Source organism: Salminus brasiliensis, chromosome 12 (assembly GCF_030463535.1).
Source record: "Salminus brasiliensis chromosome 12, fSalBra1.hap2, whole genome shotgun sequence".
Taxonomy (NCBI): domain Eukaryota; kingdom Metazoa; phylum Chordata; class Actinopteri; order Characiformes; family Bryconidae; genus Salminus; species Salminus brasiliensis.
The window spans coordinates 24,576,012-24,592,649 of NC_132889.1; the positions used below are offsets into that span (position 1 = coordinate 24,576,012).

General features: G+C 41.3%; 2 protein-coding genes across 4 annotated transcripts in view; both read right to left on the reverse strand.

Moving 5' to 3' along the window:
* tbc1d16 (TBC1 domain family, member 16) overlaps window positions 1–1,577 on the reverse strand; it is a 54,008-nt gene extending 52,431 nt beyond the window's left edge. For both annotated transcript variants that reach the window (XM_072693162.1, XM_072693164.1), the window contains exon 1: window positions 1,367–1,577. The gene's annotated coding sequence lies outside the window, so the exon portion shown is untranslated. The remainder of the gene's footprint in view (window positions 1–1,366) is intronic.
* A 1,219-nt stretch (window positions 1,578–2,796) lies between these two features.
* On the reverse strand, window positions 2,797–16,380 carry gaa (alpha glucosidase). Of its 2 annotated transcripts, none has more exons than XM_072693603.1 (19): window positions 15,559–16,380; window positions 14,560–14,711; window positions 13,338–13,503; window positions 13,148–13,244; window positions 12,944–13,063; window positions 12,694–12,812; window positions 12,041–12,172; window positions 11,721–11,831; window positions 10,943–11,056; window positions 10,662–10,746; window positions 10,452–10,569; window positions 9,960–10,093; window positions 8,135–8,286; window positions 7,797–7,945; window positions 7,273–7,414; window positions 7,078–7,176; window positions 6,836–7,000; window positions 4,104–4,256; window positions 2,797–2,938 (listed from the first exon to the last, which is right to left on the reverse strand). In XM_072693603.1, exons 1-19 carry the CDS (start codon window positions 16,078–16,080, stop codon window positions 2,834–2,836), a joined length of 2,835 nt encoding a protein of 944 aa, XP_072549704.1. In that variant the 5' UTR covers window positions 16,081–16,380; the 3' UTR covers window positions 2,797–2,833. The 2 variants fall into 2 exon arrangements, with proteins under 2 accessions (XP_072549704.1, XP_072549705.1); XM_072693604.1 differs by having other exon boundaries at window positions 7,797–7,939; window positions 15,559–16,379.
* Window positions 16,381–16,638: the final 258 nt, after the last annotated feature.

A 16,638-nucleotide genomic window follows, 5' to 3' on the forward strand; every position in this document is an offset into this window, starting at 1 on the left:
GTTACTAAATGTTACAATTTTGAAAACTCTTACCAATTAAAATGTTAGTTGTTACTAAATGTAAACATTTTGCAAACTGTTACAATTTTGTCAAACGTTACAAATTAAAATGTTAGTTGTTACTAAATGTTACAATTTTGCAAACTGTTACCAATTAAAATGTTAGTTGTTACTAAATGTAAACATTTTTCAAGCTGTTACTAAATGTAAACATTTTTCAAACTGTTACTAAATGTTACAATTTTTCAAGCTGTTACTAAATGTTACAATTTAGCTAATTGTTACAAAATGTAAAAAAAAGTGTAAAATTGTTACAAATTACATTTTGCAATCAGTTACAGATCACTAAGGCTTTACAAACTGTTACAAAATAAACAATACAAAACGGCTTTAAACGAAACATGAATTGCCGAACTTTCCTCACACTGTTTCTCTAAGTTTTAAGTGTTTTAGCGACACGATACAGTGCAGTTACACATTTTGCACACATTTATTTAGGAAACCTACCTTCTTATACCTGCTTATTTAATGCAATCTGCTTATTCTTTTATTGGCCCCTTTGTTACTGGGGGTCTTGAGTTTTCGAAGACATGCCCCATTCCTGTTCCCCTGGTCTAGGAGACACGACCATACGGTTCCTATGTGGCCCCTGTAGCACTAAAGGAAGAAGGCCTAGGGGTTAAGTATGTGGCCTTTCTCCTGTCTGCTGTCAGCACCTCTGGGGCAATTCTCTGACACCGCCAGACTTCCCCACATAGCCCAGTAAGCTCTTCTGGGATTGGCACACTTCCCTAGCATGTGTCAGAAATACAGGGCTGGCATCTAAATGAGGGTCTGGACAAACAGCAAGCTGTGCTTACTGAGTTTAGCTCCATCTCTACACAATCTCGAACAGGTTATTAAGTGTAAGTAAGTTCTGAAAGTAAAAAGCCAAAAGGTAATTCAGCCAAAACATGAGTCAGAATAAGTGAACAGGATGATAAACAGCTCGGCAGCTCGACTCAACAGACTCCCATGTTCCTGCTACCTCTAACCCACTGCTGAGGGATGGAGGTCGTCCGTCTTCGGGCCTCTCTCTGACACGATAGCTATAGCCTTTATCCACGGACTTTGAGGCTGGTACCAGTCCAGCACATGTTCAGCCTTTCGCCCTGGTTAGACACATCGCCCCACAGCAAAACTCCTCTCCGAGCCTAGCAGAGGGCTCATAGAGACACAGCAACTTCACCAGACCTTCACCGTCGCCCTGGTTTATTCAGGAGAGCCGACCATCACTAGCGGTCGCATCCGTGTGGGATGCAGCCCGCTGTTGCCTTTACGCCTTCAAACGAGCCGGAGAGCGAGGAAGACAACGGCGAGCGCTTACCTTCAGTCCTTGAGGAAATTACACTGCCTGCCGCTCGTCCATGTTAACGCTTAATTCTTGTCGGCAAAACTAACGTTACGTTTGCGAAACAGCCTGCAGAAATTGCCCTACACTCTTAGTGTGTGTGTGTGTGTGTGTGTGTGTGTGCGTGTGCCTTTGCATGACACGCTGCTGCTGCTGCTGCTCTAACGTTAACGTTACTATCCTGAAACCCAACCCCTCAAAATTTCCGCTGCTTCCGCGATAACAGTCCGCTGATCCAGAAAATCGAAAACTATTTTTTTTTCACAACGTAAAACAAACCTCACTTCATCTCGGACGTACTAATAAATGCTAGGAAAAATATTGTATTAAAATATTGTTTCATTTCCTCGCATTTAATTTCTGACGTCACGTCTCCGACATGGACGTGATTGGTTGAGCGGACTGGATGCGTCAGACAACGTCATGGTGATCACGTGAACTCAGCATCATTAGTCAATGGATGTATGAAGATGAGAATAGATTAATAGTGTGGAAAAATACACGTGGATCCTGTGGATGAAATGTTTTTAGATGATTAGATTAGATTATTATAGAATTAAAGATTATTCTATATTTTATCCCCACTAATGGGTCACTAATGGCTTTTTGGAGCATCGTGTACCAAAAACAGTTCGTTTTTACAACCCTTCCTCTTTTTTTTAAATTCTCTGTACATTACATTTACAGCCAGCAATTATGACTTTCATAAACCAGCCCAGACAGAGATACTGCTTATAACTTCAGTGGGACGGGGCGGTGCTAAATTCCGGTAGGGGGTCAAGGCTGCTCACTGTCTCGCCATGTCTTTTTGACATCATAATGTGAATGGCATGAAATGGCATTACGAATGGCCCAATAGAAATGCCCTAGTACGGGTTTTTCCTTTTGGAGAGACACGATATTGCCAAAAGTATTCGCTCGCCTGCCTTCGCACGCATATGAACTTGAGTGACATTCCATTCTTAATCCTATGGTTTAATATGATGTCAGCTCACGCTTTGCAGCTATAACAGCTTCCCTCTTCTGGGAAGGCTTTCCACAAGGTTTAAGAGTTTAGTGTTTATGGGAGTTTTTGACCATTCTTCCAGAAGCATGTGCATTTGTGAGGTCAGACACTGATGTTGGACAAGAAGGCTTGGCTCGCAGTCTTGCAGGTGTCCTATCAGGCTGAGGTCACGTTCTTCTACATTAAACTCGCACATCCATGTTCTTTATGGACCTTGCTTTGTGCACTGGTGCGCAGTCATGTTGAAACAGGAAGGGGCCGTCCCCAAGCAGAGTTGTATGGATATTTGGAACACTGTTGTGGTTCTTTATTTGTTCTCATGAGCATTATCATGATCATGCTTTTATTTTTTCTGTCCACATTCATGATGTGGACATGGAGTTACAAGCAAATCCAACCATACAAAAGAAAACCTTTATTGGTGGTTTTTGAGTCTGTTAATAAACTGTTGGTAAATGACTAGTGTTGGTAATATCAGAGGCTGCCCACTGCACTGTGAATGTCTCTGACATGAGCAGGCTGAGACTGGACACTGTAAGTACCTACAAAACACATCAACAGAAATGTCAAATGACATGCAGGTATGAAAATAGTCAGACAAACAGTAAACACTTAGAACTATTTTTATTTCATCCATTCATTTATTTATTTAATGTTTTCTCAAAATGTCCTTCCAGTTTTAGATTACCCAGCCCGCTTATTAGTACTCTCCCCCTATCACATGTAAGGCTGCTGACACTGGGAGGGTGACGACTGATGTGCCTCCCCCGACACATGTGCTTCCAGACACTGCCTCTTTTTGAACTGCTGTCGATGCAACATCACCGAGCAACCAACACTTTTGAAAGAAAGCGCTGGATACCCAGCTTGAGGCTAGCAGACGTCTATGCTGGCCAGCATCACGCCACCCAGAGAGACCAATTGTGCTCTCTCTGCCTCCGGCTGCTGATGGCAGGCATCTTGATCTGAACTCTGAAGCACAATCTGGCTCAAACGTTACAGGTCAGCAGGTTTCAGGGGCAAAATAGTCACGGCATTCACTCCCCACAACATTCAAATAAGTAAAACAGGTTAAGGGGAGTTAAAAGACAACATACATTTGTTCTGTTTTAGGTGTTGCCATAAGATGGACATTTTCTGTGGGAGAAAAAAAGTTCTACCTAATTTAGTCCTATCTAATTTAGTGTCCTGTGAAAGTCTATGAAAGGCCAATGATTTTTTATAATTATAAAAAAATTAGATTTTAAAAACATTTTAAAGATAAACAAATAATTAATGAGAGGAGCTCGAGAAATGACTTAATTGTGCTCTCTCTGCCTCCGGCAGCTGATGGCAGGCATCTTGACCCAAGATTCAAACCAGCGATCTGCCTGTGCCTTAGTTCACTTGACCACTCCAAGCCCAACCATTTTTTTTTATATATTTTGAAATTAGATCTGAAGTGAAGTGTGAGGAACCTTAAAGAACCGTCTCTTAATGTAAAGGTTCAAGGCTACAAACTCAAAAGTGGTTCTTCTATGGCATAACTATTCACACTCTCACAGCATTACACCTGTACTGAGTGCTATAACTCGACATCAGTCCTACTATTAGGCTGTTTTAACTGCTTTACAAATCATTCTTGACAGATGCCAAGATGACTAAACACTCAACTGGGCACCAGAACATTAATAATGCATGAATACAAAAACAATTATGGCTGCTTACCTTGGTGTCAGTGCGATACGAGTAATCCTGCACTTTCTTCCCATTAGCCCACACACCTGAAGGAGGGGTTGAAACTCCAAACACTCGCACCTCTCCCAGGACTAAGCCATCTAGAGCGCCATTCACTTTCACTGGCTCACTCACCAGCTGAGACTAGAGGGCAGATGAGGTCATTGGTCTAAAGAGTAACCGCTCAGAAAAGAAAAAAAAAAAACAATAAAAATAATTTTGTTTATGCCACGAAATGACAAGACGATTCACTTAGAGAGAATTTAATAAGGAAGTCCTCAGCAATAAATCTAGAACCACAACAGGGCCGCAGGTATTATTTCCTTTTGTTTGGTTGCTTTTCTTTGTTGTTCTAGTTACATGGCTTGAGTTTCCTTGCTGAGCTCACCTGTATGTGGACATGTGATACATACAAAAATATGGGAAAATCCCTTTACTGTTCCATGTCTTTTGTTTATATAGGTTACTGTAATTGCAGTAACTGTTGAAATATTCAGGTTTAGTTACATTTCCAACAAGATTCTGTAGAGAAAATGATTACATAGTCAGAAAATAAGATTAATCTACAGTTGATTATCATGATTATCTTGATCAGTGACAAAATTTTCATAATTTCACCATCAAGATGGACTGGAAGATGACTAAAGTCGAGGGTCCCAGGATTATTTCCTTGTTAAAGATGTACATTCATACCTATGGAAAGGTAGAGCTCATGATCTGAAGCATGCAAGATAATCTTTCAAACATGGTGGAGGCAGTGTTATGGTGTTGAAGTTGATGATGTTTAGGCAGTTGGCCAGGACTTTGAACAGACGTTTCCCCACACGCAGCTGCTCGGCTCACGCTTTCCTGGCTACGCTGTGTAGTTCATTGTTTTGCTAAGCTAAGACTCTTATAATGGTATCATTTTAGATGGAGAGGACTTACTTATTACTTCTACACTTTAAACACTTCTCTGAGGAGATGCAGTCCTATTATTGGTGTTGTGCCCTCTGATACGAGGTGAAGCTAACCTTTTTAAAAGCTAATGGTGCTGCTCCGGTGCAAACCATGTAAAGAAGATAAAACCAAAATGGCCTCCTTTTTTCAGTTTCTCTTTAGCGATTTGAAAAGCAGGAGCTCCGACTTCTGCGTTCGAAGACTGAGCATGGCTTTGAACATACAAGTCTTCATCATTCTGCATTTTTCTAATAATGAAGATCTGTTGTTCTGTTCCACTGCCAACATTACATTAGAGAGTTGGGGTTCGTCTCAGAATGTTTGGTCTGCATACTCTGGCCTAAAAAATAAGTATTAAGCCATACTTTCTGCACAGATTCAGTCAAATGCTGCAAACTAATAGGATGATGCTTCACAATATAAATGGACTGGGACTAGATGTTATTACCGAAGAGTTAATGGTATTTTCTGTGCCATTTGGAATGCACGAGATAAAGAATTTATGGTCATATGAAGAGGGGAAACTAGCACTTACACTGTACAGTGAAATTCTTACTTTGCAGTTCCTCAATATACCAACATAATCTTCATTTATTTACACACACACGCACACACACACACATATATATATATATATATATATATATATATATATATATATATATATATATATATATATATATATATATACACACACACACACACACACATATATATATATATATCTTCATCTATCTATCTATCTATCTATATATATATATATATATATATATATATATATATATATATATATATCAATAAATTATGTATGTACAGTAACAGTAGCAGCAATTTATGCAGCGAGGTGGTGTGTGGAACAAAAAAATAAATAAAATTGCCAGAATATTTCTGGGGCTAACTTTAATAATTTATGTATTAGTTAACTTGGATAACTTGCATTTTACACTTTCGCCCTGCGGGTGGGCCCAAGGCAGTTTGAGTCACTTTGACAGTAGAACCCTGCTATGTAAAGTATATGTTCAAAGTAAGTTATTAATTAAATAATTGTATTTAAAATAAACCATTAAAATACCCTTAAAGTCCTTGTGCCTTTGGCATGGATGCTACTTTATTACATTTTGTGTATTTGCTAATCCAGTGCCAACGTTAAATTCAATCAACGTTATTTTCAAACCTTGTTTCATTTGCAAAACTGTGAGCAAAGAAAGTCAGCTTTTCTTCAACAGTTTTCACAGATTTAACGCAGAGGTTTAATATTTAAGAGATTAACAGGCTACATGGTAACACAATCATGGAGTGACCTACATGAGTTGTTTTGCCACTCAGACTTATCCCAGAGGCATTCTAGAGAAGTCAGTTCCACTGCTCCACAGCCCAGTGCTGCAGGGCCTCATACCCCTCTATCTACTGGATGGCATTGGACATGCTGACTTTAGACTCATGCATGGCTGCTCCAGAGCGTCCTGTTATACCGGCACTGCTTTGCTATGGCGATTAAACAAGCTGTGCAGGCAGCTAAATGCCTGTGTCAGGAATAGGTGCACCATAAAGTAACTGAGTGTATAGTGTATATAAATGATTGTGTCTTTCAGGCTCTGTTAGCATAAAAGCACTGCCAATTTCTTGAGAACTTAAGTGTAAGGACAATCAAACCCCTGAAGTTAAAACATAGTAGTTATGATTAATTACTAAATATTCAGTGTGTAGTTTAAAATAGAGGTATAATAGATTATAATAAGGTAAATAAACGTCAATTTTTTAATCTCATGTAAAAATAGCGTTACCTGCCCAGCAATGAAGATGATGAAGGAGTAATCTCCATGCTCAAAAGTATCCAGACTTTCTCCATCGTCCCAGAACAGCTCCCCTCTGGCCCAGCCCTCCGAGGACAGCGCAACAGTGAGGAGGAAAGGGTTACTGCGTGAGGCTGCAGTTGTAAGCGCAGGCACCTAAATAAACGAACAACACTAATCAACCCATGTAAAATTCAATTGGCATGTTCTTTCAGAGCATGTGTGTAGAGTACCTGCTGTGGAATAACATGCCCCTCTCTCACATGGACGTTGATGGTATCTAGTGGGGCAGAGAGAAGCAGGTACTGCCCCCTGCTGTTGTAAGGCTGTCCCTAACATGACATACAAAGGATAAGAAGGTAACAGGCAGATCTACACAGTCATGTGTAACCACCCTATTGATAATCAACCCTGAGAAGCATATTTACATTGTACAGGCTGTACCACGTCCCTGGCGGGAGGTAAGCTGCCAGCTCCAGTGCTCCCTGCTCTAGGACTGGACTGATAAGCAGGGAACTCCCCCATAAGAACTGCCTGTCTATGGTCTGGCAATTTGGATCAGATGGGAATCTAAAAGGGAGAGAAAAATGAAGGTTAGTAAATGATGTCTGGGAGTAGAGGCAATAGTACAACATTTACTTTTTCTGAGCAACCTTTCAGTGCTCTTGGACATTTGGTGCCCCTGTGCAAGCAACTAGATCCCCAGGCTGTCCATACAGTAGATTTGGACATGCCAGTTAATGTGGTAAGTGATTCCGCTGTGATAGGAAGGGTCCACTAACCAAATAATATTTGGTCAGCAGAGATTCTATGATGGTCATTTTACATTGACAGATGTAAAGTGAAGTGGGGGTATAAATTGTGCAGCAACAGGCCTACAAAGTACATGGCATGTGCACTTGATATCCCCTCAGCTCAGTTTATTTATACAGGAACTGAAACAGCCTCCTACTCTAAAAACAGCGGTCTGGCCACAGTGTTGGCTGAGGTATGTGCCTGGAAGAACAGAGTGTAGAGGAAGGGCAGAAGTGAGTATCTGAGCATCGTCGCACTCCTCATTGCTGCCTGGGCCTGCTGTCCAAATACATAGGGCTCCTGGGGCTGGGATAAACACACACACACACACACACACACACACACACACACACACACACACACACACACACACACACACACAAATATCCAGGTTACCATTTCCACACACTGTATATAATCAATCTGGATCACATCTACTGTGGTTTAGATATGGTTACAAAGTGTAGCAAAGTGTGGTTATAAACTGTATCTCACAGCATTGGGTCGGTCATTGTGGTTCCTCATGAATGGGTAGAAGGCACCCAGCTGCGTCCAGCGCACACACAGCTCCTCACTGGTGTCTCCTTCAAAGCCACAAATATCCGCCCCAACCAAAGGAACCCCATACAGAGCAAAGAGCAGCACAGCTAAAACAAACATGCATACCACAAACAGTTATATCAAGTGAAATACAACCAACACGTACACAAGACGCCTATTTAACACTGCAATAAAACACAGCTGAGTCACCCATCTTTACCCCTTGATCCCTGGGTTTATTCTTTCATTATAAATCCTACTGTAGAAACCTAATGGGGATTATCTGGTAACTGTTAGGCATAGCATAGTTTCCCACAGGGTGCAATTTTGGGAATGAGGTTAATTATGACAGTAATGTAGTTATAAGAGTGCCGAAGTGTGGGTTTACATAAAGGGTCTGAGGGGTAAATGACATTCATAATCCCACTTCCAATTAGTGGTTCAACTAGGGTTTATAATGCAGGAAAGGATTTCAAAATCTCTGGCAATGTGAGTTAATGTAAATTGTTTATATTTATATAAATAGTTATATTTATATTTATAGTTATTGTCTATATTTTTTGGAGGTGCAGCGTGCAGTTTCATATTATAAAAAAAAAAGGGACAAATATATGAAAAGGTATTTCAGAAATTAGATCAAAGAAATGCCTTTAAGTGGTGTATTAATGTTCTTAAACAAAGAAAGGTTCTTTACATTTATTCACTTCATTTTTGTTTCACAGGTGTTTAGGGAAGCAATAGTGTTTTTTTTGTTTGTTTTTTATAAATTTAACGTTTTAAGTGCTGTAAATATTCACAGTCTATGAGGAGGAGTAGGCTTGGCGTAGGCACCTGAACAGCCACACTTCTGTCTTTTTGTGTGTTGCTTAATGTGATCTACTTTAAATGGAAGGGGCTGTCTGACTAACAATATAGCAACAACAGATGGTTAGGAGCAGGTCACTAACCATCAGGAATATGGTCAGGAATAACTCCATAAATTAATTTTGGTGTTCTGGTAAAAGGTCCTAAAATAATTCTAGGCAATGATGTGCCATGATATGCTATTCTGTGCTATGCGGCTACTGTGAGGTACCAGCAGAATCAGCAGAGCTTATGTACTTATTGTTTGTTCCAAGAGCCCTCCATAAAAGAAAAGGCCCTATTTTGTTCTCTCCGAGACAAAATAACAGGGTTGTAAATGGACGTGTAAAATGCTTAAAATGCGTTTTTTCCATTGAGCAGTTCTTTAAAGAAACAAATGTGGTCTTTCATAGTTTCAATTCAAAAATCCATTTATGGCACCTTCAGTTTTGAAGTGCAGCTATTATTTATACCAGGTCTAAAATTAAAAAGTTAGACTGATCAATGTATATCGTAACATCAGCCTCTCAGCTTGCCCGTACTTAGAAAGGAACTGAAAACCAGTTGACTCAATACTCCCTTATAATAGAAGTGATCAGGTAGTGTGTGTGTGACATACGGAACTGCATAATGCTAACTAAACGCTATACCCACTACACACTTAGTAACTCATTAACTATAAAGATAATGTTTATCGACAGATTTTGGCAACTGTCCTACTGGCTTCTATTTTAAGTGTGTTTCATGTTAACAGAAAGAAGACTAGAATGAACAGAGCTTGTGCATTCTTTTAAAAAGCTTTGGGTAAGTGGCTAAAACCACATGTAAACACCCTTTAGCTGAATTCCTGTCTGACATTTACTCAGCTTCTTAACCTAGCGCTCCCATAAAGTGTGTGGTGGCAGAGAACCCTTAAATGCTGTTCTCTGAGTCTCACCAGGGATGGAGTATCGCAGCTGCTCCCAGTCACTATGCACATCACCAGTCCAGTGACCTGAAAAGCGCCCCAGCCCAGGGAAGGAGGACCGGGACAGCACAAAGGGCCGGGAACCCCTCACTTTCAGCAAGGCTCTAGAGGAAACCGAACAGTTGAATACACAGAAATCCAATTCGTTGAAATTCTACATTAAATAATTATGTCTAAATTGACATAATGTGACAATACTTATATCTTAATGGACATAATGTCAATCTAGCTAGTTTTATGATCAGTGGACCAACAGAAATGAAATCTTCTTATGTTGACTTCCATTGTTCCACTGTCCTTCTTCTGTAAAAATTTGGACATACAAGGTTTTTGCATGACAGCAATCCATAAGTTATGAGTTATGTAAAACAAAACACATACTTAAAAAAAACCCCACAAAACTCATTCAAATGTACAGGCAATAGTAAAAAGCCATGTGAAGGATGTAGTACCATATCTGACCTGTAGGTGGCCATGGCCTCAGTCAGCCCATACAGGTTGTGCAAGTTGTAATGAGTAGACAGGGCCTGCTGGCTGGACATGCACAAGGTCCCTGAATTTAACTGACCTCCTATCACATCTGCAGAACCACATACGTGCATCAGATCATAGACACTTAATGAGAAATGCACTATGCGTGTATTACTGATCGCACTTGTGTAGCATACTGACCTGGAACATAAGGAGGGTCCTCTAGGTCTGTGTCTGGGCATCCAAGTACAGAGCCTTGAACAAAATTAGCAGGCTCATTCATATCCTGCAAGCACAACATCCTTTTTACAGCAAATATCATTATGGTATGGCAAACAGGCGCACTGCAGTCCTGACACACTTTTGGCAGCTTTAACCCCGATTCAGACCAGAGGAAGACCTACATGCCTACATTCAGGGTTGACTCTGGGAGAAAGAACAGACACAGGGTAATGAGATTAGCAGAGCTGAGTTAGACTCACAATCCACAGGCCGTCTAGTGGCACCTTGGCATAGAAGTCTCTGATGCACTCCTCCCACCAGCTCACCGCCTCCGAATTAGTGAAGTCTGGGAATGCGGTTGGACCTGGCCATACCTGCCACACATTCAGAAACAAACACACACACACACACACACACACACACACACACACACACACACATCATAAGGTACATTACAAAAAAACATTTACACTATATGTCTGAATGTTCATGGACACCCATTGTTGACACGTGCAAGTTCACACACACAGTTTGTCTAGTCCCTATTCAGAAATATAGTCAATGGAACAGGACTCTCTGGAGCAGATAAAAATTAACCAATTGGTACCATGCCTAATGCCAGGCGTAGGCTAGACAGGTACAAAGCCCCCTCAGCACAGAGCTGTGGAGCAGTGGAACTGTGTTCTCTGGAATGATGGATGGTGCTCCATTCAATACTTTTGGGATGAATTGGGGAGTTGGGGATGACCTACGACCTCACTAATGCTCTTGCCCTCACTGAGTGCAATCAAATCCTCACAGCAATGCTCCAATATCTAGTAGAAAGCATTCCCTGGACAGTAGTTACAGACAGTTACTCCAACAAAACCCTTTGGGAAGACTGAGACAGAATGAGGGGCTGTTGCCAGATTAATAGTGAAGAATGGTGCATGCGAGAACACAAGAATGATGATCTGACCGATGTCATGAAGTCCAACATTGGAGCACATATGAAAGTAGCACAGATCTTTTGGAGAATATGTTTGGAGAAGAACCCACCTTCCCAATGAGAGTCTGTCCTGTGAGGTTTCTGATGAACACTCCCCTCCGTTCTCCTTCGTCAAAGGGTTTGTATGAACCAGGGGGACTCGTGCTGCTGATGCCTGGGTCCTGAACCAGAACAAACACTGTAGTGTCTTAATATCATATATATGGACGTAAATAATTACCTTTCTTGGCCAATAGAGAAGCATTCTCAAGAACAATAACGATTCCGAATTGGTCCTTGGCTTGGATGTATGGTTTTAGCATTTAGATTTTATTCTAACAAAGAATTAAACTGTTAAGTAGGCAGTGAGCTCAGTTTAGACCTGACTCACCAAAATGAGCACATACTTCATTCCCTCGTGGTGGAACTCTTTCACCATCTCAGGCAAATCTCCAAACCTCTGTGGGTCAAAAGTAAAGACCCTCCTCTTGTCAGCGTAATCAAGATCGTTCCACTGCACATCCTAGTGGCACAGACAAGTAACAACATTACATGAACCACCCTTCACCTTCACCTAGTTTCATTTAACTAAACAGAATCACAGCAAGAAATGGTGCTATCAGATCGTCAGAGGTTCTATGCCAAGCTTCTAAAGCATGTCTATACACCCATCAGTCATAACACTAAAACCACTTGGGATCTGGCATCAAGCAGCAGATCCGTGGGGCCTTCACTGACTTATGAACCGGCTGAACTTTTCACTTTTGGTAGGTGTTGACGACTGCATACTGAGAACACATCACAAGACCTGCCTGATGTTTTGGAGATTAAATAATACAGTCGTCTAGACATCCTAGTTTTGCCCTTGTCAAAGTGGCTGAGATCCTTATACTCAACCATTTCTACTGCTTCCAACGCATAAACTTCAAGAGCTGATCGTTCACTTGCTGCCTAATATGTATATCCCAGTCCTGACACTGTAATGAGATAGGTCAGTGGTTTAATGTTATGGCTGATTGGTGTAAATCAACATGTGTTACGCACTAGAGGAAAGTTGGCCTGGCGCATCTTCTGCACTACTGCTCTGGTGGCATTGGTGGAGGTGTAGCCCCAGCGGCAGAGGTGGAATCCCAATGACCAATAGGGTGGCATCATTGGATAACCTGAAACATTAGGAAAGAGTCATAACCCTGAGCAGGATTTGAGAAGCTAACATGAGGGTTTCAATGCAGTTTAGCTAAAAGCTGCAGTAGCCTTGAACCATTACTTTAGAATAAAAGTTGATGTGCCATACCGATAACCTGATGGTACTGCCGGACCACGCTCTGTGGATCAGGGCCTAAGAACACGTAGAAGTCCAGAATCCCTCCGGTGGTCACCCAGGTTAGTGCTGGAGCAGGCTGTAATACCACTTCTACGACACAACACACAAAAATAGGAAACAAATAAACGAACAATCTAGGCATTTAAAACGCTAAAGAAATATGTATTCCCTCACCCATGGCATTGCTGTTAAGAAGAAAGATCCCATAGGCCTGACCGTCGCCTTCCTGAATCAAGCAAAAAGGATGGGACCCATAGAGATTTGCATCCCTCTGCACATTGAGAAAAATTAGTAACTAGTAATTACTAGTAGTGCTGAATCAGTAATCCTTCAAAATTAGGAAATGGACTGATGTTGTACCCACATGTGGTGCCATATCTCTGTTCCACAGAGTGACTGAGGTCCAGTTGAGGTCCAGTGTGAGGCCAGTGTAGTGCTCCCCAAATCCAGACACGAGAGAAGAGGCCAGAGTGGTGGAGAGCTGCAGGTACTGGTCCGTAAACAGCAGGGGGGCTACTGTGGTGTTTAGTCTGTAATGAACACAAACACCCAAACAGGGTATAAGTAAAATAGCTGAGACGCATAAGATAATTCGGAATTAGCATAATTCTTATAAACACACAAGTTTTATAATTATTGGTTCATATGTAAGGTCATTTATAGTTAGTTAAATTAGCTTAGTTAAAGCAGCATTATGGAAAATTGGTATTTCTGGCTCAGGGGCTCCCCCTACAGGCAAGTAGTGAGACACCCCTAAAGGACACGCTTTACATATGCATTTCGGGCCATGCTGAGAGATAAAGAACTGTCACTGGAAGTGACAAAAGCAAGTGTTGCAGTAACACAGTTGCTTATTAATAAACAATGATTGCTGGTGTGTTTTACTGCCTGCGTGAAAAGTGGCAATACTGCACTTTTCCCCTTGTTTTGAATATGCCTCAGCCCTCAGATTAACCAACATATTTAAAAGACACATTGTAATCTGTTTGGATTGAACTTCATGACAGATATCACAGCTGCAGTTCAGATGAACTTGACTTTCTTGAAAGTGATTTTGGAGCATTAAAGCAGCATTATGCAAGAACCGGTATTTTTGCACCTGGGCTCCCCCTACAGGTGTGGAGTGCTGTTCCCTGGCGTAAATACAAATAACACTTTCCTCCCCATTTACACCTCACATCACTTCATGTGTCTTGGGTATCAGGATTACATCTGAATAAGTCCAAACCACATAAAAATGCAACTGTAAACACACCCAAGATGCATTTAAAACTCAAAAATTATTACTCAAATCACTTCAAGAGGCGGTATGAGATGCATTTTAGCCATGTTATAGCAGTGTAAACACATCCGTCGCACCAAGAAGCGTTCGACAACCAAAACCCTTTCTAGTTCAACCCAAACACCAGTAATAACTGCGGTGCAACAAGCAAATTTGCATATTCTGTCCCAAACAGAAATCGGATTTTAGTCTGACTAACCGGAGACGCATTTGACTACCAATTGTAAATGCATGTGGCTAAAATTTGAACAGGTATACAATTCAGATACTAGTCACACTCTTAGCTCTTCTAGGGTACACTCACAGCACTCGGCTGTTGGACGCACGACGTACGACAAAACCAAAAGGCTCTGGCTGGAATTCCACATCATAGAGAAGGCTGCGTGTGTCTGTAGATGTGCTGGGAGGCACTGTAACGAAGGGAACCTCATATCGAGCCAGAGAGGGATCCTTCAGCTGCATAAGGATACATATTGCAAGAAGATAAAAAATGCATTAATTATTCATTTTTATGTGAAAAACATCACAAGCATTAAACGATAGCTGCACAATAAAATCTAAAGTTTAACTTAACTTACACTTAACCTGTCCTTTAGAGCAGCGGCGTCCAGTCTTATCTGCAAAAGCCTGGTGTGGCTGCAGGTTTTCAATCTTACAAAGCAGGAGCTCAATAGATCAGTTGTTTAAAAACTGAGAGCAACTGAGCAAACAAGAAGAGTCACCGGCCCTTTGCGGACAAGTTGCATACACCAGAATTACAGTCTTTAAATTTGCCACCCCACCCAACACCTCCCTTGATGCACCTTCATGCCAGTCCTTGTAGTCCTGCCACTGAACTTTGTAGCTCCTTCAAAGTGATTGTTGGCCTCTTTGTGGCTTTACCTCAGTAGTCCCCTTTTTTCTCGTTTTGAGGGGCGGCCTTGTCTAGTCTGTGCCTGGATGGCTTCCAATTTCACTTGGATATTATTTCGGAACATTTTTCCACCACAATTTCCTTAGAATGCTCTTTGGTTCTGTGTCTTCCTGGTCAGTGTCGCCATGGGTCGAAAACTTACCTGGAATCATTGGGCGCAAGGCGGGAATACCCCCCGTACAGTTCTTTGCAGGCTACCACACAAACCCATTCACACACATCCACACCTAGGGGCAATTCAGCACAGCCAATTCACATATCGGAGTACTGAAGCACTTTTGCAGGGCACTGTATCAATTGCAAAATTTATATCTGCCTTAGAAACTAATTGTAATGAAATATAGGATAATAAAGGATGGATACAGACAAGCAGATGACTGAGCTACTCACTGTAAGATGCAGGCGGCCTGCCTCCTCTGCCATCACCTCTAGTTTCAGTGTTTGGATGTCCCGGGGCAGGTAAGAGCGGGTGGAGCGAGTAAGGCTGGCCTCTTGACCCCTAGGAGTGGGAAAAAGCGCTCCCATTCTGTAGCCAGGATAAGAAACAGGGTAGAAGCACCAAGGTGGACCACTGAACGCAGACTGGGGCAAGGGCACATAGCAGCAGCCTCTCTGCTCACACTCTGACTGAGTGAGTGCTCGGTCCCGGGCACAGTCAAACCGTCTCTCTGCTGCAATACCGCAGTTGTTTTCGTCAGAGACATGATTTGAGGAGTTCTCAGCCTTTTGCTGCAAGTAAACTCTCCCATTTGGTTGAGCTGCACTGTACTTCTCTCCTAGGTTTGACAGGGGTGTTACTCTCACTGTTGATGCTTTGTGATCATACAGTAGACTAATAAACAAACAAGATGATGCTGCAAGAAGCAAAAAAGCAGAAGTTAAGAGGTGTTGTGAAAACCCATACAGATTCATGGTGATGCCAGGGGCTTTTTCAAGTCATGGTCGTCGCAGGTCAAGGGACCCTTTTTTTTTTTAGCCTCTGCAGGAGAACACCTGACTGCTGTGGGCTGACGTTTGGTGGCTTTCTCCTCAGCTAAGTTACACGAAGCATTTCTTACTCACGAGTCAAACGATTTACAACAGTTACAGCAAACATAGAAACATTAATAAACGATATCATGCTGTTTCACGCTTGTTGCCACTAGTTTTTGGACGAGAACTTCGAAGCAGTAAGAACCCGGAACTGGGTTACACATTAATAAGAGCATCGAGATTCGTTAAAAATGTGCGAAAAATATATAAATCGGTTCTTATCATTTTATTTTAATTTATGTCATGTGTATTGTAATAGTATTACTATATTACTAGAACATTACATTATTTTAAGTACAACAAATTTCCCTGTTCTAAACAAATCTTAGGAAAAAGTCTATATATAATTATTCATCAATAAAACTATATTAACAAATACTAAACAACACGTGGCTATCCCTTTTATAAAAAATAAAAATAAAAAAATACGAAAACGAT